Here is a 22,654-nt window from a genome sequence, read left to right as displayed (position 1 = left end):
CCTGCTTTACGGTCACTGGCTTTAACGGCGTGGCTGTTGAGAACCAGGTACTGAAGGACCGGGGCCTGTCGGGCCCGGTAATCTCTACCATGATACGTGCACGGAAGTCCACTTCTCGAAAAATGTATCATCGTACATGGAAAGCATACATCTCTATGTGTGAGGAGATGAAGTGGCACCCCCGTACTTACGTGGTGTCCCGGATCCTGCTGTTCCTACAGCGGGGAGTGGACCAGGCTCTTGCCTTGAGCACGATCAAGAGTCAGATTTCTGCTCTGGCTGTTTATTTTCAGCGTCCCGTGGCAGCGCACTCTTTGGTTCGCACGTTTGTGCAGGGGGTCCGGCATGTGGCCCCCCCGGTGCGCCCTCCGCTACCCTCTTGGGACTTGAACTTGGTCCTCTCGGCGCTTCAGCGTGCCCCCTTTGAGGACATTCGGGAGATCCCCTTGCTGACTTTGTCGCAGAAGGTGGTCTTTCTGGTAGCTATTACCTCTATCAGACGAGTGTCTGAGCTGGCGGCCTTGTCTTGCAAGGCCCCCTACTTGGTCATCCATCAGGATAAGGCGGTGCTGCGCCCGCGACCTTCTTTTCTTCCGAAGGTCGTTTCGGCCTTTCACATTAACGAGGACATTGTTGTTCCATCATTATGTCCTCAGCCGAAGAACCCGAAGGAAGCCGTTTTACATTCTCTGGATGTGGTTCGGGCCCTTCGAGTTTACTTGTCGGCGACAGCTCCGTTCCGGAAGTCGGACTCGCTGTTCGTGTCTGTGTCCGGTCCCAGTAAGGGCCTGGCAGTCTCGTCGGCCACCATTTCCAGGTGGATCCGACAGGTTGTGCTTCAGGCCTACGCCCTGAAGGGGCGGGCGCCTCCCTTTCGGGTCACGGCGCATTCGACCAGGGCGATTGGAGCCTCCTGGGCTTTCCGACACCAAGCCTCTGTGTTACAGGTGTGTAAGGCTGCGACCTGGTCGTCGGTCCACACTTTTTCAAAGTTTTATAAGGTGGATGTGAGTGCATCTTCTGATGCCTCATTCGGCCGCAGGGTGTTACAGGCGGCAGTTTAAGGTTGGAGTTCCTCCGTTGAGTAACTCCGGTTTTGTTTGGGGTGTAACCTGTTTGCTGTGTTATTTTTCCCACCCCTCGTTTTTTTGACACTGCTTGGGGACGTCCCTAAGGTCAAAGGATGCTGTGTCCGTCTATGAACGAAAGAGAAAAAAGGATTTTTGTACTCACCGTAAAATCCATTTCTCTGAGTTCATAGACGGACACAGCACCCACCCCTCCTTGGTTTGTACTGCTTGTTACGAACTGAAGCTGCTGAAGCAGGGTGTGGGTTATGCCTGGGGGAGCCACGCCCCCTGGGAGGAGCGGCATGAAGGAAAGTTTTAACACCTTGGGTGCTGTAAGAATTCTGCCTAAAATCTCCTGGTAGGAGGAACATAACCCTAAGGTCAAAGGATGCTGTGTCCGTCTATGAACTCAGAGAAATGGATTTTACGGTGAGTACAAAAATCCTTTTTTTCTTATATATATATATATATATATATATATATATATATATATATATAAACATTAATGCTCGTTTAAACTTTTGAGTTCAGTCCCCGTACATTCCAGGAAAACACAGTATAGCAGTTACCGTTATTTTTACCTGGCATTATACCTAATGTACGGGAGGAGTAAATACCTCCATTTTTGAGTTGCATTCATAGGGCATTCAATTTACACCATTGGGCATCCCACATATACCCCCTCTAAAAGTAGTTTAATGATTAATATATCATACACATTGCTCCTTGTGGAGTCCCGGAGGAGAGGAGAAAGGATTTTTCCCCTTTTTTTCCCACCTCCGATGAACATACCAAAAAAAAAAAAAAAAGTTTAAATACCAGAATCAACATAATAATTAAATACTTAGTGTATCATACCCTTTATACCATTCCAACAGCATGATGATATTCTAATTATATAATACTATTACTTCCCCTATATCCTGACATTACTTAATAGCACCATACTCCCACCCAATACTCATAATGACACAACCGAAATATAACAATACACCTCTCTTTCCTCTTCATTATAAATAAAAAAAAAAAAAAAAAAAAAAAAAAACTTTTTTTTTAAATTACGTCTGAAAAAACAACAATTACTTCAACGCTATATGTGTTTTAGACCATATATGGTCCCAACAATGTGACATTCCATTATTCAAAAAATAATGTGGTGCTTACTATGTACAAAAATATAGTAGTTCCGTGCTTAGTTTGGCATATCTTATGCAATTCCCACAACGTGAAAATATTCTAATTATATATTATCATTACTTCCCCCATCTCCTCAATATTACTTCTCATTACCATCGTCCTACACAGTGTACACCATCACATAGTACCGCGCACTTTTTTGCCCTGAAAATCAGGGCAAAATCGTGGGTGCGCGGTATACGCCGATACCCGCGCCAAGTTTGAATACTGCGCCGACATATACCGAGCGCAGTACACTCGGGTATAGTCAGCCAGTCTTGGCTCCTTCCGCGCTCACGTCCTGGACGTACAGGACGTGAGCGCGAGAGTTGCCGAGCCTGCCCGACAATACACGTGTATTGCGCTCTGTATATGTCGGCGCAGTATTCAAACTCGGCGCGGAAACGAGCGGGGAGGACGCCGGACCCGACGAAGAGGACACCCGAAGCCCGCAGACGGACCCCGGACCCGACGAAGAGGACACCCGAAGCCGCAGAAGGATGCAGGACCCGACGAAGAGGACACCCGAAGCCGCAGACGGACGCCGGACCCGACGAGGCCGCCGATGGACGCCGCGCAAGACACCAAAACTAAGTACAGGAAAAACTTTTTCCCCACAGGATTTCGGGCAACTTTAGGGGTGCACGGTATACGCGGGAGCGCGTTATACCGCGATAAATACGGTATATATCAATAGAATCCTGGATTTTCTATCATCTCAAAATTATTCCCTCCCCCCCATTACAGGGAAGAAAAGGAGAGAAAAAAAAACACATCACCCCCACCCCCCAGAAAAGGGGAGGGGGTAAAAAGGAAGAGAGTAATCGTAAAAAAAAAAGAAAAAAAAAGGAGAACACATTATCCAGGAAGCAATAATTTATCTAGTTTCTAAGCACTCTGCAGCCGCTATTGCAGTTTCGAAAAACCTTGTATGTGTCCCATCGATCACCCTTAATTTACTAGGGTAGAACAGACTAAATTTAAACCCCTTCTCTTAGTCCTTTACGAACTTCCGTATAAGATCTTCTTTACGGCTGCATCTCTAGGGGGTAGTCCGGAAAAAATAGTAGTCTGGCATTTCCATATTGTATGTCCCCCCTCATCCTAACTTCCGATAAGATACGATCTCGATAATTTAGTATACGCATCAAAAATGGACGGGAGGGTTCTCTGGGTTTAGGAGATCGGGGGAAAATCCTATGCGCGCTCTCCATTACAAAAGTTGCTGATGCATCCATCAGACCCAAAGTTGTTGTTATAAATTTCTCTGCGAATTCAACTGCATTAGCTCCCTTTCACCCGCTCTGGTAACCCTATAATCCTTATATTTCTTCTTAACCGACTTTCTGCATCAATTGCTCTGTCCTGTAATATATGGATTTGTTTTTTTAGCATATGCCATTCTCTGTTTTCTGCTTTTAACTCATCTTCTACTCTTGAGATACGAGACTCCATTTCTGTAAATTTTTGCTGAATTTTATCAAATTCGTGTTTTATTGCACCAACATCCATAGCCAAAAGCATCAATTATCTTTGTGAGAGACTCACTACTTACTCGGATAGCTTCCAGGATATCCTTACCAGATGGCATTACCTCTACCTTCAACTTCTTTGCCACATTCTGTTTTTCTGTTGAAATACCTACTTGTGGGGATTTTGTTGTTTTCCCCACCATTGCTGTAGGGGAAGAACAAGGGGTGACGGTTTGCGGTTGTGTACGGGTCTTGCTAGGAGCCATCTCTGTCATACAATAACCCTCTGTCTCCCCAACTAGACCACAGCTCCCTCTCTTCCTTCTTCACAGGGTGTCACAGAGTATCTTTCCTCCTTTCATTTCACCTCCAATGCCCTTTCCACAATACTAGTAGCCAGCAATCTATCACCATTAGCCAGTAGCAAAAAAGTCCGGATTCAGGAGGCATTAACAGAGTGGCTACAATTCAAGGGGCTAGGAATCTACTTCTCCCTTACTGCCTCTTGGCTCACAAGGCTCCAGATGCCTCGGGGGGGCAGCTATACAACAACCCCCACAATATATATACTGCGGGAAGCCAAGCTCTCACCGTGCTGTTAGTCTCACCGAATTCCACTGCACCCTGCTTGCATGCTCGTTATTTGCGGCAAAAGTCAAGATGGTCCCGTATCTGGTGACAGCCTTGCAGCCCCTCAGCACAGCACAGTCCAGCGCATACTGGAGAGATGAGTCACCGCTCTTTTCAAAATAAGGGCTAGAAGCCGAGGATCAGGAAGATAGAGCGGTATGGCTGGCCACCGCAGCCACAGTCTCACCAGCTGCACAGAGTCTTTTGATCACACACGGGAGGGAGAGCAGGGGGCCAGGGACCCGACAGCCGAGACAGAGCGGTATGGCTGGCTATAGACCCGCCAGCTGCACACAGTCTCAGACCATACACGGAGGAAGAGCAAGGGACCAGGAAGCCAGGGACCCGACAGCTGAGACACCGCACAGGAGACCAGTAGGAGGGTCCTACCGACAGTACATCCACAGTCCTGCCCGCTGCATACAGTCCCAGACCACACACCACCGGACCAACGGGAGGAGAAGCAGAGGACCGGGAGCTGACCGCCCAGATACCTCGCAGAAAGTAGCAGACTGCCGGTGATTGAGAGCGGTGCGGTACTTGGTTCCACACCCGGAGATGTCCTACGGCTCAGCTAACTTGGCGTCTCGCGCCGCTGGAAGAGTTCAACACGAAGAGTCCGCCCACCACGCTCACACCATCCTATCCGCAGGGTCCTTAAATGCAGGGGTCCCCTCAACCGCAATAGTGGTTACTTTGTTTAACCGGGATACCGGGGGGTCCAAAACTGGGGGAGATACCCTTTTGAGGAGAGCCTTCTGAAAAAATGGGGAACGGACCGCCTTGCGTTTTGGGACAGAAAAGGTCCTCTGCAGTCGTTTCCATTACTTATCTATAAAACTTATCAAAATAAGTTACATAAGGAAACACCTTAGTAGTGCGGGTTGGCTTGTGGGACCCAAAAGGGACCGACACCTCAGCAGATGTCCCAGCCGCATCCTCCAGTTTGAGGGTTTCCCACACTGCGGTGATAAGTGCTCCAACAAGCGCCTTGTCCTGCGCTGACCCGGACACAGAGTCTTCCTCGCTGTCCAAATGGTCCTGGTCTGCATACTCTGACCCTTCAGAACAGGGGTCCTGTTTCACAGCCAGGCCAGAGTCTGAGCTTTCCCCAGAAGATGGTGGGGGGAGGAGTGTTTTTACCCCCCCTTGTGCCCGCACACCACTTCCACCCTGGTAGCAAATGATTCCAGGGCCGCCGACAAAACGTCCACATGTATCGCAGGGGCACCGGTTGCTACCACTGGAATGTCTGGGGAAGATACGCCAGCTTCTGACACCATGCTGACTCACACACTTGACAGCCACTTAGGGAACAAGTCAAGGTACAAGAAAAGGCCCACCCTCCTAGCTGCCCAGACTGACGAGTATTCCCAGAGGACTCACCGCGCCCTGATCCAGGCACTGCTTCAGCGCTGCCGTCCGCTCTAAACTCCTGCACAGTGTATGCCTGAGGTGATCTGCCGTTCGCGCCTTTCAGAATGACAAACCAGCGCTAGAGGTCCAGCCAATGTAAAAATCCCCACAAAGATGGCCGCCAGTTGGTTTGTTAAAATTGTTAGTCAGGCTCTGTCTATGTTAGATAGAGGTCACTGATTGTACCTGTGTTATGGGCCTTGTTCGGCTCAGTAAATACTGGCCGGCTGCTGTTTTGTTTTCTATGTCTCTTGTAGAACTAATAAAAATACAAAAAAAAAAAAAAAAAAAAAAAAAAAAGATGGCCGCCAGTTACCTCAGAAAAAAAGAAAAAAAGAAAAAAAAAGAGCGCGAGATACAAGAAAGCGGCCGACCGCTGTATTAGCTATAGAAACAGCGTGGCTACAAGAAAATAGCCGCCAGCTGTTTTAGCAATATGAACAGCGCGGCTTTGGAGGTAAAAAATAAAAGGCTGCGAAAACACTGGGCCTCCGAGCGGAGGCCACCCACACTCGAGCGGACCCGGACACACCGCGCAGCTCCCAGTCAGGAACCGGAGGCCCCCTCAGGGACCCATTGGTGAGGTACAGAGCAAGCCCAGCAAAGCATGGGGGAGGAGGGATGGATGGATGGGGAGAGAGGAAAGGGAGGAACCTTACTTACCCGTCCCTGCGAGGACTGCTGGATGCATTCCTGACAGACCTATCACAGAGCAGTACGGAGTGGCTGTCGGCCATGGCCCACTGTGACTGGACAGCAGTAGCCCGGTCATATGTGGGCCCTGGAGCATATATCCCACCGGCCAACCCTGGAGCAAATGGGGTATGTCATGGCCGACCCAGCGCGTAGCTAAAGACCTGCTCACGCTCGATTGCCGGACTGGGGAGACTACAAGGATCTATATTATCCAGCCTGTCACCCAGCCGGCAGTTGATATAGATCTCAGGATCCAAAATTTAAAAAAAAAGTTCTCCAGGACCAATGGGCCCCTAGGGAGCCAGGTCTGTCTACACTAGGCAGGAAACAAAAAAAAAAAAAAAAAAAGCTGTTGAGTGCAGGGTGGGGGGGTTATGATGTTCAGCTTTGGTATAATTACATGTTTTTGTATATATAACATGTCTGCTTAGGCCTCTCCTAATAGACAGAACATAACCCACTTGTCAAGACTAAAAAGGAGCCTTGTCCGTCCATGGACGAAAGAGAAATAGTGATTTTAAAAACAATCCTGGCCAAGGCATACACCAACAGCGCACACACACGATTTAAAGAAAAACCCTGAGGCTGAATTTCTGCTGGGAGTGGAGAATAATGCTTACCTGCTGGGATAAGTAAAAACCATCCTCAGGTCCAATTTGCTCGGCCCAAATTTTAGTAGCATCTTCCCAAGACATTCCTCTTTCTACACTTATCTGTGCATAATAAAGAACTTGGTTAAGCGTTATCACTATGTCCTTCGGGATAACAGAAGAATATGTCCACAATGCATACAAATACAAAATAACAGAACTCCAAAGCCTTTCTATCGTTTATTATAGCATTGCATACTGCCAAGACCCCTTTCACACTCAGCCGCCCATAGCGTCGGCTGTAAAATGCCGCTATGGGTGGATTATCAGCGCATTTCGACCGCTAGCAGGGAGCTTTTAACCCCCACTAGCGGCCGAGAAAGGGCTGAAGCAGCGCATTGCGGGCGGTATAGCCGCGCTGTCCCATCGATTTCAATGGGTAGCAGTGGTGGAGGAGCGGTAAACACACCGCTCCTTCACCACTCCAAAGATGTGGTTAGCAGGACTTTTTACACTGGAGCAGCTGTTTGAGGGCGGATTGCAGATGCTATTTTTAACGCTATAGTGCCTGCAATACGCCCTCAGTGTGAAAGGGGTCAAATAGAAACAGCTAATCTCCCCAGAGAACTTGAATTTTGGGTGTGTGCCCATCCTGAGAGAAGGCCCCTGGTGGTCGAGCTGTGCGTTTGAAGAAAATAGGATTTTTGTACTCACCATAAAATCCATTTCTCTGAGTTCATGGACTGACACAGCATCCTTTGACAGTAGGGTTATGCACCTTCCTTCCAGGAGAGTGCATAACCCTACTGTCAAAGGATGCTGTGTCCGTCCATGAACGGAAGAGAAATAGCCACACCCAGCTCCAGCTGTCACATTTTGAATGACAATTGTGCAGTCATGCAACGCTGTACCCAAAATATATATTTTTTTTTTCACACAAACAGCTTTCTTCTGGTGGTAATCACCACTGCTAAAAAAATAAAAAATAAAACATTTTGAAAAACAAAAATTAATCATAGTTTGAAAAATTTTATACCCAACTATCAAATATATTGCAACAAAAAGGCAACTTTTCTCCTTCACTGATGTGTGCTGATAAGGCTGCACTGATGGGCACAGCTAGGGACCGATAACCCTGTAACAGAAACCGGTTACCAGCTTTCTTTTTTCCTCATGCTGATCAGCTGTCATTTGGCTGACAGCTAATCATGTGGTAAAGGGCCACTGTGATTGGCCCTTTAACCCTGTTCTGTAATCATTCAAGTCAAAAGGAAGTCTATTGATGCCCTCCCGGCACTGGAAGCCCATGCTGTAGCCGACTTTCGGCTGAAGTGTGGGCAGAAAGTTGTTAATATGCCAGTCAGGAGCATAGGAAGACAAAGTGCTTTTTTTTTTAGCTATTTAGGTAGTACTTAAAGATTTTAAACTGAAAAGGAGAAAAAAAAAATAAAAAAAAATAAGCACACACCTATTTTAAACCAGTCAACGACCGCCCGGCGCAGTTTTACTGCAGCAGGGTTGCTCTCCTACGCGAATCGCCGTCACTGTATGTCAGCACGCTCTCGCAAGTCGGGTGGACGCGATGTCCGCCGGCGACCACCTAGTACAGAGGCAGAATGGAGATCTGCATTTAAACAAGGCGGATCCCTGACAGATCTACTGTTCCCAGTGATCGGGAACAGTGGTTTGTCATGTCCCAGGTAGACCATCCGCCCTACAACACACCTAGGGAATACAGTTAACCCCTTGATCGCCCTTTATTGTTAACCCCCTTCCGGTGTCATTTTTACATTGATCAGTGCATTTTTATAGTACTGATCAATGTAATAATGGCACTGGTCCAAAAAAAAATAAAAAATAAGTCGTTTGGGGTCAGATTTGTCCGCCGCAATGTCACAGTCCCGGGAGGAAAAAAAAAACGCACAGATAAAAAAACTGTCGCTCTTAGTTTGTTTATAGCGCGCAAAAAAAAAAAAAAAAAAAAAAGAAGATGATCAAGTACCACCAACAGAAAGTTCTATTTGTGGAAAAAAGTATGTCAATTATGTTTGGGTACAGCGTCGAATGACCGCGTAATTGTCAGTTAAAGCCTTCCGGTCCTTGTGGTTAAACATCAATTCCTTCCAAACAGTACAAGCTACCCAAATATTTTATAACCAGAACATACCGTGTACAATTCTACATGGCCTGAAGTGGAATATCCCGGTGTCAGGAACTTTTTAACGTCAGCCTTGCAAACCTTTTCATCTCCAGAGCCAAGATCTAAAAACAGAAAAGAAAAAAAAAAAAATATATATATATATGTTTCAAGAATACAGATGCGTTTAAAAATACAAGCATGCTGGTTATGAGTTTTTGTTACCTAGAATTCCCATGTCATATCTGCCATTTTTCTTTGCATTCTGTATAACCGCACTGAGTGTGTCAGAGAAGTACTGAAATAGGGCATTCTGCTGGTGGACTGCCATACCCAGAATACGGTTAAGAAATTTTCCAATATTGTTGTAATCTGTATAAAAAATAAAAAACACATTTTTAGAACCTAAAATAAATCCAGTTAACGTACATATTGTGCAAATTTGCTCAAATATAAAGATGGAATTATTTTGTTTCCAGAACACTACACACAAAGTACATGAATGGTACGTTTTAGTTATACATTAGGTTTGCATTTTGGTTAGGCAACCCATTGCTACTTGATCACTTTACACAACTAAAAAGCATATGTAGTCTCTCCACAGAACCCAACTAAAAAGCATATATATGTAGTCTCTCCACAGAACCTTAGGTGTACGATCTGTCAATTTCTAGTTATCCAAAAGCTCTATGCAAAAGAACCTAGAAAACATTGCCTTGTATACGTAAAGTATATAAAAAGGGTTCCCATATTCACAACAAAAAAAAAAATGTATTACAAAGCAGAGAATCATTTTAAAATGAAATGAAACTTGCAATGAGCCCAAAAAGGTGGTCTTCATGTTTAGGGCTTTGATTCGCTAAACTGATTTCGTAAATAAGGCCCTGCTTACACCATAGAAACAGATACGTTTCTGCATGCATTTATACATTTTTCAATTCCTTTTTTCTTTGCAGTAAATGCATTCCGGTGCATTTTGCTGTGTTCCAGTGTAGTTCCTTGCAGGAAAAAAGAAAAAGAAAAGTATGTTCTAGTTTTTGTGACTGTTCTGGAGCACACTGCAATGGTATGAACTTTTGCATTGAAAATGCATGGACAGTAGGTTACGTGGATTTCAATGGCAAAACCAAAAAAAACGCAATGGACTGCATGTGGTGCGAAGAAGCCCCTACATGCTTGTTCTGGGCCAGCGACTAAAAACTAGAAGCAGCCAGCCAGCATTTTTTTTTACAAATAGGCCCAGAATAGCAATCCTTGTTTTTGTTCGAACACGTTTTTCATTTTAAGGCAAGCTACATGTGCTGTCGGACACAGGCTCTTCAGTATCGGAAATAGCATATTTATGATGAGAGTATATATAGATAGATAGGATAGAGATACAGTGCCTTGCGAAAGTATTCGGCCCACTTGAACTTTGCGACCTTTTGCCACATTTCAGGCTTCAAACAAAGATATAAAACTAATTTTTTTTGAAGAATCAACAAGTGGGACACAATCATGAAGTGGAACGAAATTTATTGGATATTTCAAACTTTAAAAAAAAAAAAAAAAAATGAAAAATTGGGCGTGCAAAATTATTCAGCCCCCTTAAATTAATACTTTGTAGCGCCACCTTTTGCTGCGATTACAGCTGTAAGTTGCTTGGGGTATGTCTCTCAGTTTTGCACATCGAGAGACTGAAATTTTTGCCCATTCCTCCTTGCAAAACCGCTCAAGCTCAGTGAGGTTGGATGGAGAGCGTTTGTGAACCGCGGTTTTCAGTTCTTTCCACAGATTCTCAATTGGATTCAGGTCTGGACTTTGACTTGGCCATTCTAACACCTGGATATGTTTATTTGTGAACCATTCCATTGTAGATTTTGCTTTATGTTTTGGATCATTGTCTTGTTGGAAAACAAATCTCAGGCCCAGTCTCAGGTCTTTTGTAGACTCCATCAGGTTTTCATCCAGAATGGTCCTGTATTTGGCTCCATCCATCTTCCCATCAACTTTAACCATCTTCCTTGTCCCTGCTAAAGAAAAGCAGGCCCAAACCATGATGCTGCCACCACCATGTTTGACAGTGGGGATGGTGTGTTCAGGGTGATGAGCTGTGATGCTTTTACGCCAAACATAACGTTTTGCATTGTTGCCAAAAAGTTTGATTTTGGTTTCATCTGACCAGAGCACCTTCTTCCACATGTTTGGTGTGTCTCCCAGGTGGCTTGTGGCAAACTTTAAACGACACTTTTTATGGATATCTTTAAGAAATGGCTTTCTTCTTGCCACTCTTCCATAAAGGCCAGATTTGTGCAGTATACGACTGATTGTTGTCCTATGGACAGAGTCTCCCACCTCAGCTGTAGATCTCTGCAGTTCATCCAGAGTGATCATGGGCCTCTTGGCTGCATCTCTGATCAGTCTTCTCCTTGTATGAGCTGAAAGTTTAGAGGGACGGCCAGGTCTTCGTAGATTTGCAGTGGTCGGATACTCCTTCCATTTCAATATTATCACTTGGGATGTTTAAAGCTTGGGAAATCTTTTTGTATCCAAATCCGGCTTTAAAACTTCTCCACAACAGTATCTCGGACCTGCCTGGTGTGTTCCTTGTTCATGATGCGCTCTGCGCTTTAAACGGACATCTGAGACTATCACAGTGCAGGTGCATCTATACGGAGATTGATTACACACAGGTGGATTCTATTTATCATCATTAGTCATTTAGGTCAACATTGGATCATTCAGAGATCCTCACTGAACTTCTGGAGAGAGTTTGTTGCACTGAAAGTAAAGGGGCTGAATAATTTTGCACGCCCAATTTTTCATTTTTTTAAATAGTTTGAAATATCCAAAAAAAAATTGTTCCACTTCATGATTGTGTCCCACTTGTTGTTGATTCTTCAAAAAAATAAAAATAAATTACAGTTTTATATCTTTATGTTTGAAGCCTGAAATGTGGCAAAAGGTCGCAAAGTTCAAGGGGGGCGAATACTTTCGCAAGGCAATGTATATAGATATATATATAGAATAAATATATATATATATATATATATATAGATATATATATAGAATAAATATATATATATATATATATATATATATATATATATATATATATATATATAGAATATAGATATAGATATATATAGAATATATCAAAAAGCCATAAATGATCACTGATGCTCCGCACACCCAAAACACACCAGATAAAATCTAGAACACAAGTTGTACATATGGTCATCTGGGGGGGGGGGGGGGGGGGGGGAAGGACACTGGCCCTGATGCACAGGGCACATGGTTCCTGACAGGGACTGGGGTACCAAGTTCTAGGTTTGGTTCCCCCGAAGGTAGACCCCATGGGAGGGGGGGGGGGAACCTGACCAAAAAGGCCACATATTCTCTCCCTAACATTTTGAATACTGCTAGTGCCTACACATTTATGCAAAAAAAAAACAAAAAAACACAATGTACCTTTATCAAGAGTCAAAATTCCTGAACGGTCTTCAACATTTATAAGCCCGACACCAATTAACCCTTGACGAACATCTGAAATGGAACATAAAAAAAAAAAAAAAAAAAAATGATAACTAAATTCATTCCACTTAGGAAAGCACAGAATAAGCTGAAGGAAGTTTATAGATTAAATTTGCTCAAATATAAAGATGGATTTATTTTTTGCTTCCAGAACACTACACACTAAAAGTACGTGAATGGTACATTGTAGTTATACATTAGGCATGCATTTTGGTTAGGCAACCCATTGCTACTTGATCACTGAACAAAACTCAAAGCATATGTGGTCTCTACACAGAACCTTGCGTGTATGATCTGTCAATTTTTAATTATCCTAAACCATCCTTAAAAAAAAAAGTTTATAGTTTTTAGAAGAGTATCAAAAAGGAAGAGACTCAAGGAAACTAAGATTATCATTTAAATGGAGCTGGATCACATAGCATTATACAACTCACCTTTAAAAAAATCGCCAGGAAAATCTGGAGGTGGAGAAACCAATGGAGCATCCAAACTCACAATTGATTTCATGACTATCTCCAAAGCATTTCTTCCATACTGCAAGGGAATTGCATACAATTAGTAACTAAAAGACAAAACATACAGAAATTATCTGTTTTTCTGCTTTTTTTGCTCCGCTGTTCAGTGTTAGTTTAACATCTACACATTTAGCGAATATCTTTAAAGCGGGTCTCAAGTTATTTCACAGTGTAAGTTAAACTGAGAGTTTGTTAGTGTGTTAGTGAAGCTGTCCTTTAAACATGCCTTTGACCTCTTATGTTGTACAACTACTTGAAGTGGTAGTAAACCGCGCACCCCCCCCTTTATATCTACAGGTAATCTTACAATAAGGCTTACCTGTAGGTACAGCAAGTATCTCCTGAACATGCACCGTTTAGGAGATATTTACTTTAGCATCGCCAGTGCATGTGCACTGCGCTCTCATTGGATGGCATGCTGCCTATAGAGAGCGATGTGCCGTGGCCGCAACTTTTGTGTGCATGTGCAAGAACATCTACCTCACGGCTCAGCCAAATGGCAGCTGCCTGCAAACCCGGAAGGAAGACTGGGTGCAGATTGAAGCCCTGTCAGTGGTGACAGCGACCCGCTGGAGGGCTTCATTTTAAGGTAAGCGTTCGATATTTTGCGAGTACACGATGCATCTTGGGACCTTGAGGCATACAAAAAGTAACTTAAAACCATCTGTATGTCTCGGGAAACGCTGTGACAAACCAGCCAGAAGCTGACCAGTCATATGTGCCATCCCCCACGAGGAACACTCACAGGCTGTCGAGCATCCTAACAGGGCTGTCTCAGTTAGCCCAGCATATACATGAAGGCGTACATGCAATCATAGGCAGAACTGGCGTGACTAGTGGATCTCCCATTATCCAGTCTGTCATCCAGCTCAGCTGTTGAATACCTAGGTTTGAAGGAAAGGAACCCAGGTACCCCAGGTCCCGACTCTGGGGGGTTATCCTCCAGTAAAGACTGCCCCCTGTGGAGCTCTGTTTTTTATTATTATTTTTTTTTCAGCCTAGTGTCCTACTCCTGAAAGTGGCTCTAGAACCCAGTGTCCTTCAATGAACGCAAGAGTAAAGACTTTTACTTGGGAAGTGTCTAGGGCTAGATCCAAATGTTCAAAGCTGGAGAGCAGATTTTTAATTTTTTCTTTAACTGATCAAAAAAGCCCTGAGGCATATGAATTGTGCTGTGGACACTTTCTGGCTTCAGAAGGTCATCTAGACCTGTGGTTCCAACAAGGTCAACAGGGATGTCAAGACCATTGTGAACACACTGGGAGCAGAAGATATGCCGATGGGCTTAACCCCAAAGGGATCTTCAGGGACCATAGTAATGGACGATGGTAGTGGACCTGTAATACAGCCAACTCAACATGAGCACCCATGCAGGGCCCAGTTCCTAAACATTACAGGCTGTCCAGGTACAACTTCCAAGGTTGTATGGATCTGGATACATTGCTATTTTGGAAGTAGAATCCCACAAGAGGTTAATTGGAGGAAAAAAACAAAAAAACAAACACCATGTTAAGTTAAGGGTGGTTTCTGAAGGAGAAAAAGGTTGATCGCCTTTAGACACTAAAGAGCGCACTGGGAAGTGTTCCCAGTAAAGCTCTTGCCAGTGACCAATCACCTGAAGGTAGCAGCGTATAACCCATAGCCTAGCATTGATGGCAAACCTTGGCACTCCAGATGCTTTGGAACTACATTTCCCATGATGTTCAGCTGCACTGTAGAGCATCATGGTAAATGTAGTTCCAAATCATCTGGGGAGCCAAGGTTCACCATCACTGGTGACACTAACACATGTCCTGTATTGTACCATTAACCACTTAAGCCCTGAAAGGTTTTACCCCCATTTTTTGTGATACGGCACTACGTTACGTTAAGTAAATTTCTTCGGGTGGCCGGCGGACATTGGGTCTGCTGGACGCACCGATTGGCTACCCCTCTGTCCAATCAGTGCCCTCCCCCAGTGTCGATTGCACAAATAGAGCCGACCTGCCGCAGTACATATGCAGTAGGCAAGGTTGGCAAGTGGTTAAGATGCAGAACTTATTTTTTTACCAAAAAAGGTTTCAATCTAATTTTTTAAAGCTTCATAAAATTGTTCCAAAAACATTCATGAATATATGCTACACTGTTGTATGCTTAAATGGCCGAGAATAATCAAACTCACAAACAGTAAGCCACAAATGTACCTTGTTATCAAAGTTGAAGCGGCTCAGATCTCTCGATTCTGTTGCTCTCCTGTCACCATGCGTTAAGGCCCCCTTAAACAAATTAAAAGAAATTTCAAACTTTTCAATCACAACACATACACACTTTTTTAGGTCTTTATGAAGATGGACATTTTAAACAAACCAAAAAAATATATTCTAAAATCGTATCTTGCACATTATGACAGCATATGGATACAGCGTACAGTTCAAAAAAAACAATACAATAAACTTACCAAACTTTCTAATCTTTTTGCAACAATTGAAGCAAATCTTTGCTCTCCAGCCAATTCAGAAATGAGGAAGACATATTCTGGAGCAGTAACTTGATTAGATCTATGCGTTCTACCTGTAAAATATATGAAAAACAAAAAAAAGGGACATACAAAAAAAAAAAAAATGTTTGTCATCAGAGAGACCTGCACATGCATACATACACACAATCATTGTTTAACAAACATTTCAGATGTGGCAAAGTTTTCCCAAAGGACTATGGCTAGCTAAGAAGAAACTGCACAGCAGATAACATTTTATGCTTCATGTTTAAAGTGTTTGCTAACCCAAAATAAAAAATATGGATCCTGTTCCCTTAAAGCATGAACAGCACAGTGTCTGTGCCGTGTATTTTGGCCCCCTCTAGCACCTGAAATACCTGGCTGATCCTGCCAGTTTTTGCCTTTCCTCTGTACATTGACCATGTTATATCAGAGCTGCTGAGCGCCGACACAGTGGTCAGAGTACGAGCCTCCATCAGATGCAGCTTTCTGAATCTGTTTCCCTGTGTCTTCTATCCTCCTCTCCTACCTGCCAGCTCAATAGTGGTGCTCTGCTCTTGCTTCAAAACAAACTGATCGCCGCCCCCCCCATAAAAGCCATATACATACACGCAATGCTTTTAAGTGAAAGCATTGCACGTTGCGATTTGCTACAATTACAGCGCACTTTATCATGCCGCAATTGGGGTGCCATTAAATTGTAACCGCATCGCACAAGCATCCCGCGATTTGGAATCATGGGCAGAATTGCAGACATTCTGCCTGCAACTCGGATCACTCAGGTGTGAAAGGAGTCTAAAACTTTACACGGAGCCATCTAATGAGTGATGAGTGGACTGCTACTTAATTCCCAAAATGTTTTCCAATTCCATCCAGCTCCAATAATGCAATACATGCTTCTTACAGGAATCCACATTGTGAATGCGGCACAGACATGTATTAGTTATCCCTTAATAGTAACAAGTTGCATTATTCTGCATACAAGTCTATTGATGATGTACGCAAGTTTCTATACAGTTCACTGTTCGTTTTTTTTTTTTTTTTTTATAAACTGAAGGAAAAATAATAAAGAATGATGGACTCAAGCATCTTTCCATCTGTGTAATCTAATGTGTTAACAGCCCAGCCAATAAACAGCTTAGCGGGGTTTTAAAGTAAATAGGCCCTGAAAAATGAAATTTTACCACCTCCAGGGATTCTGAACTTACCAAACTGCTGAATGGCACGGTCTGCACTCCAAGGCAATTCCAGGGTCATGTGTACCCTTCTTCTCTGGTTTTTAGCTCTGCGGTCAGCTTGTAAGGATATTCCTGAACTGGCAGCTTCTGAGATGATTGCTATATTCTGTAAAACAATTCACCATTAAAAAAAAAAAAAAAAAATTCACCACTCAACCAAAAACACCAACACTGCAGGTAATACCTACCTTTTCACCATCCATAAACCTTTGCTTTTCAGTGATATTAAGAATTTCTACAGGAACATCAAGTTCCGATCGTGACTCGTATGATATACTTCCATCATCATTGCTGACCACCCTGCCCTTCCGGCCAGTCATCTTTATGGGAAAAGAACAAGACCTTAGCTCAATACAATAGAGCACAGCAAGTACAGTACCTTTTGCACATCATTGGTAATATATTAGCTCAGGGTTTGACAAATTTGCTTGGAATCAAGGAGCCAGCTAAAAAAGTTAAGAGCCAGAAAATGCGCCCTGTCCCGCTAAGCTCGCGCAGAAGTGAGTAGCGCCCGCTTATGTAAACGATATTCAAACCACACATGTGAGGTATCGCCGCGATCGTAAGAGCAATAATTCTAGCCCTAGACCTCCTCCAACTCAAAACATGCAACCTGTAGAATTTTTTAAACGTCACCTATGGAGATTTTAAAGGGTAAAAGTTTGTTGCCATTCCACGAGCGGACGCAATTTTGAAGCGTGACATGTTGGGTATCAATTTACTCGGCATAACATTTTCTTTCACAATATTAAAAAAAAAATTGGGACAAATTTACTGTGGTCTTGTAAGACCGCTGTGCAAATACGGTGTGACAAAGTATTGCAATGACCGCCATTTTATTTTCTAGGGTGTTGGAATAAAAAATATATATAATGTTTGGGGGTTCCAATTAGAGGGAAGGAGATGGCAGTGAAAAAACAGAACTGCTATACTTGTAACGCCAAACGACCACCACGAGATAGCGCCAGATCACAGAAGGCTGCAAAGCCGCGGCCTCAGTTACCGGCGGGCGCCTGTGGATCCTGTGTCTCCGTGCGCCCCCCCACCTCCTCCGCGCGATCGTGGCGGGCCCGCACCGGACATTGAGGCCACGGCTTTGCAGCCGAAGCTTCCTTCTGCGAACCCACGGCCTCAATTACTGGCAGGCGTCAGGTCACAATTTGTCGCAATTGTGACCAGGCGTCCGGATTTTGTCGAGCCCTGTTTTAGCTGTACCTAATCAGCCAAGAAGGTAGAGTCTTAACATTTACAGTTTCTGTGCCAATGAAAAAAATGGGATTGTTGTATTATAATATTCCCATTTGCAGTTCATTGAGGGACACAAGAACTTAGCAGCTGTTGGGTAATAATTGCCACCTATAGAAGGATTTGGACAACCCCCCAGACAGACACACAACCAGTCAACCCCGTTTAACCCCCTTCTAGTTTTGCAAAAGCAGTACCACTAGCATGATTAGAGGGATGGAACCTGTATCGCTCAATGAATGCAAATTCTCTGGGGGTAAACATTTTTCTTTGTAACAAATTAAGCTTGCCTTCCATGTGCGATGATAGACCTTGTGGGAAGTAGACTTCCTAGTATTTAGCAATGTGGGAAATTACAGAGCAAGTGAGGCTTCGATAGCCATGTCGTTAAAGCCAGCAACCGTGAAGCAGGATGATGGGGAAACCAGTCCTTAGGAGTGAAGATCTTGACAGTCTGGAAAGGGCCACAGAGCATCTGCCAGGAGTCTGATCAGGCCAGAGTTACTATATCTGCCTGGGGCAGATGGCTAAAGTAGACAAGAAATGTGTAGATCAAGCTGTAGTGTACTACAGACAGACCATGTAGCTCAGCCCCACCCCCTTGTCACAAGAATTGATTTACAGCCAGTGGTTGTTACTAAGGGGGGTGTGGACTGCACCCGGGTGACACCGGGGCTGTCGATACACATTTTACTACTTGTGTTACTTGCAGAGCTGCAGTGGAGCGGTGAGTGCCCAGTGCGCGCCTGCATCCAGCCGACAAGTCTTTCAATCACTTCCTTGTCAGGTGGAGTGATCTGCGCCCAACAGGAGCTTCCTAGTCCCGGCTAGAATAATGTCATGATTCAGAGCCCAGAAGCGTTGGATTGAAAAGAAAATATAGTGCTGCTAGTACGACCTGCAAGTAGCCAGAACCCATGTGGACGGCAAGCAAGTACAACGGCTAGTAACCTTCCTTAAGGTACTGTAATATGCAGAAATTAGGGGGTTAACGTACTGCCACAAGTGACTGATCAGTGGCAATTAACCAATTTGTGCGGTGGCACCATCAGTCTTAATTAACCCTTTATGCTGCAGCATGGTGGAGTTAATAAAAAACACTGACACTAGAGACGCACAATTGTTAATAAAAAAAAAAACTGATCTCGATTCAATCGAGGGGGCTGGGGAGGATCATCTGGCAAAGATGTTTTTTTACCTAATGCATGGAATGAATCAAGGTAAAAACCTTAAAGTGCAGGCTGGGTGAAAAAAAAAAAAGTCAGCAGCTACAAATACTGCAACCGACTTTTAAAGTGGATGTAAACCCACTCTCATCCTTTCTAAACTACTGTCATAGTTCTGATCTATAAGAATATACATGCCTCCTGCATGCATCCTTACCTGTCAAATGTCTCCCCTAGGTCTGCTATAAGAACTGAAAAACTGCAGATTCTGTGGGTGGATCTGTTGTCTGGAGCTCTGTGGGTGGAGTTGTGATGTCAGTAGACTCCCCACCCTCCTCTACACCCCCCTTAAACTAAATTATGCTATTATCACCAACGTCCAGTCAAAATCCAGAAAAGTAACCACATGACTTCAGAAAAGGAGTGGGGGTGGGAATTAAAAAATAATGCCTGTCTGAAGCTAGTGCATGAGATATGTAAATAACATGTCACTCACAGCAAGGGGGCGGAATGGACTAAGGTTTTTCTCTATAAGTCCGTTTTATTTCACTGAATAATAAGAGGATTGCTCAGAGCTGCATTAACTATGTGGCAAGACTGGGCACAAATGATAGGAAATCTTATACTGTACATTGTGACAGCAAAGAAAAAAAAATGTTTTGGGGTTAACACCCACTTTAATATTAGGGCACTTACCAGTCCAGGGAGTCCACGATGTCGGCACCCCAGGGGATCTTCGGATCGACTCACGGGGGCCATCGCTGCGATTCCTGGTAAGGGAACCAGGCAGGGAAGCCCTTCGGGTTCACTACTTCGCATGCACAAAGCGCGCTGCACTTTCTAATTGGACCGGCGGCAGGGTCCAACCATCTGGGAGATCAGGCAGCGGTCCGTCTCCTGGAAGTGGGGAAGGGGACCTGTTAAAAATGGGTCCCGTTCCTCCCCTGAAATGTACCACCGGAAGAGGGGGGTTGGTTGGGGAAACATAAGCGGAGGTTCCACTTTTGGGTGGAACTCCACTTTAAGGCTTTAGAACCACTTTAACTGCTTCAATACCGCCATACGCACATATATGTCCTGGTAAAGCAGTTATACCAGGATCATGACTGCAGCAAGTGTCATGATTCTGGTATTGTTTTTAGTTCAGGCGATCCAGCTGCTAGGTTAACTTTTGGAGGCGGCGGAAGAAGGTTTAATCACCCTCCCGTCACTACTTTTACCGGGCTCTTCAGAGCGATTGGTGAGCAGAGTATGGGAAAGACAGTGCATCAGCTTCCCTGGACACAGCGAGAGGGACGGTTCCTATTGTGTGACGTTGTAAACAAAGAAACCAGAAGTAATGAAATAGTTTCCGGTTTCCAAGCCATTTGATCGATTTTTTTGTGCTGCACTGGAAGATAAAAAGGGGTAGATCTGGGGGTTTCAAATCCCAGATGTCTCCATAAAGTGGACCTGTCATGGCCCATTCCATCACAAGGGATGTAATGGTGTAGAGTGTAAAATAAGAACCCCCGCGCACAGGCATGAAATCGGTCACGCTCGCATATGCAAAATAGTGATCGCACCACACAAGTGTGGCATCACTGAAAAATGTCAGAGCAAGAACAATAATTCTAGCACCAGACCTCCGGATCAGCTCTAAACTGGTAACCTGTAAAAGGTTTTTAAGAGCGTCACCTATGGATAATTGAATGTACTGTGACTTTGTGAAGCCTTTCCATGGGCATGTGCAATATCAAAGCATGACATGCGATATCCATTTACTCAGAGTAACATCTTTATTTTACCAACAATTATGTATTAGATTGTGTTTGTGGTCTCTAAAAATCATTAAAATGTATTTTTAAAGCAAAGTTTTAAAACCAATTGTGAAAAAAAATCAAGTCTCCGTATAAATGCACCTGCAGTGTGATAGTCTCAGAGGTCCGTTTAAAGCGCAGAGAGCATCATGAAGAACAAGGAACACACCAGGCAGGTCCGAGATACTGTTGGAGAATTTTAAAGCCGGATTTGGATACAAAAAGATTTCCCAAGCTTTAAACATCCCAATGAGCACTGTGCAAGCGATAATATTGAAATGGGAGTATCAGACCACTGCAAATCTACTAATTATCAAGTACCGGTATAGTCCTCCCTGCCCACATTATTTCATTGGAGTTTCGGGGTTAATTGGGGAATCCTTGAGACCCCTCTATTTTTTCCACTGCAAATCTACGAAGACCTGGCCGTCCCTCTAAACTTTTAGCTCATACAAGGAGAAGACTGATCAGAGATGCAGCCAAGAGGCCCATGATCACTCTGGATGAACTGCAGAGATCGACAGCTGAGGTGGGAGACTCTGTCCATAGGACAACAATCAGTCGTATACTGCAGAAATCTGGCCTTTATGGAACAGTGGCAAGAAAGACATTTCTTAAAGATATCCATAAAAAGTGTCGTTTAAAGTTTGCCACAAGCCACCTGGGAGACACACCAAACATGTGGAAAAAGGTGCTCTGGTAAGATGAAACCAAAATCAAACTTTTTGGCAACAATGCAAAATGTTATGTTTGGCGTAAAAGCATCACAGCTCATCACCAGGGATGGACTGGCCATAGGGACTACAGGGAGTTTCCCGGTGGGCCGATGGCTCAGTGGGCCATTTTTTAAAACAGAGATGCTGCTTGGAGGACTTTTTTTAATGCCCTGGCAGCGCCCCAGTGTGAAAGCACTGAGCGTTTTTCAGTCGCTTTACAGGTGCTATTTTTAGCCCAAAAGCGCCTAAAAAACGCCTCAGTGTAAAAAGGGGTCCTATACTCACCCCCTCTCTTTTACACGCACTCTCTTTTTCTTACACTCACCCCCCTCTCACCCCCTTTCCCTCAACCCTCCCTCTCTCTCTCATTCCCCTCTCTCTCACCCTCTCATGATATACAATAATGGATGTAGGGACCTTTTGGTGGGCGTGATTTTTCAGGGGGTGGGGGCAGCATTTTATTGAATTAAAGTGGGCCGGTCTGGATAATGTCCAGGGCCAAATTTTTGTCCCAGTCCAGCCCTGCTCATCACCCTGAACACGCCATCCCCACTGTCATACATGGTGGTGGCAGCATCATGGTTTGGGCCTGATTTTCTTCAGCAGGGACAGGGAAGATGGATGGAGCCAAATACAGGACCATTCTGGAAGAAAACCTGATGGAGTCTGCAAAAGACCTGAGACTGGGACAGAGATTTGTCTTCCAACAAGACAATGATCCAAAACATAAAGCAAAAGCTACAATGGAATGGTTCACAAATAAACATATCCAGGTGTTAGAATGGCCAAGTCAAAGTCC

General features: G+C 44.2%; 1 protein-coding gene across 3 annotated transcripts in view; it reads right to left on the bottom strand.

Moving 5' to 3' along the window:
- Window positions 1-22,654, bottom strand: part of SBNO1 (strawberry notch homolog 1) — a 135,911-nt gene that overhangs the window by 34,990 nt on the left and 78,267 nt on the right. For all 3 annotated transcript variants that reach the window (XM_040347290.1, XM_040347291.1, XM_040347292.1), the window contains 9 exons: window positions 17,118-17,249; window positions 16,900-17,035; window positions 15,653-15,765; window positions 15,399-15,470; window positions 13,135-13,234; window positions 12,638-12,712; window positions 9,413-9,559; window positions 9,218-9,312; window positions 7,081-7,173 (listed from right to left, as the gene is read on the bottom strand). In XM_040347290.1, coding sequence (XP_040203224.1) covers window positions 7,081-7,173; window positions 9,218-9,312; window positions 9,413-9,559; window positions 12,638-12,712; window positions 13,135-13,234; window positions 15,399-15,470; window positions 15,653-15,765; window positions 16,900-17,035; window positions 17,118-17,249 — 963 coding nt within the window. The remainder of the gene's footprint in view (window positions 1-7,080; window positions 7,174-9,217; window positions 9,313-9,412; window positions 9,560-12,637; window positions 12,713-13,134; window positions 13,235-15,398; window positions 15,471-15,652; window positions 15,766-16,899; window positions 17,036-17,117; window positions 17,250-22,654) is intronic.

The sequence above is a fragment of the Rana temporaria genome, chromosome 1 (assembly GCF_905171775.1).
Source record: "Rana temporaria chromosome 1, aRanTem1.1, whole genome shotgun sequence".
In the NCBI taxonomy this organism is placed as follows: domain Eukaryota; kingdom Metazoa; phylum Chordata; class Amphibia; order Anura; family Ranidae; genus Rana; species Rana temporaria.
Note: the sequence above shows the minus strand (reverse complement) of the source record. Positions and strands in the feature narration are given on the sequence as shown.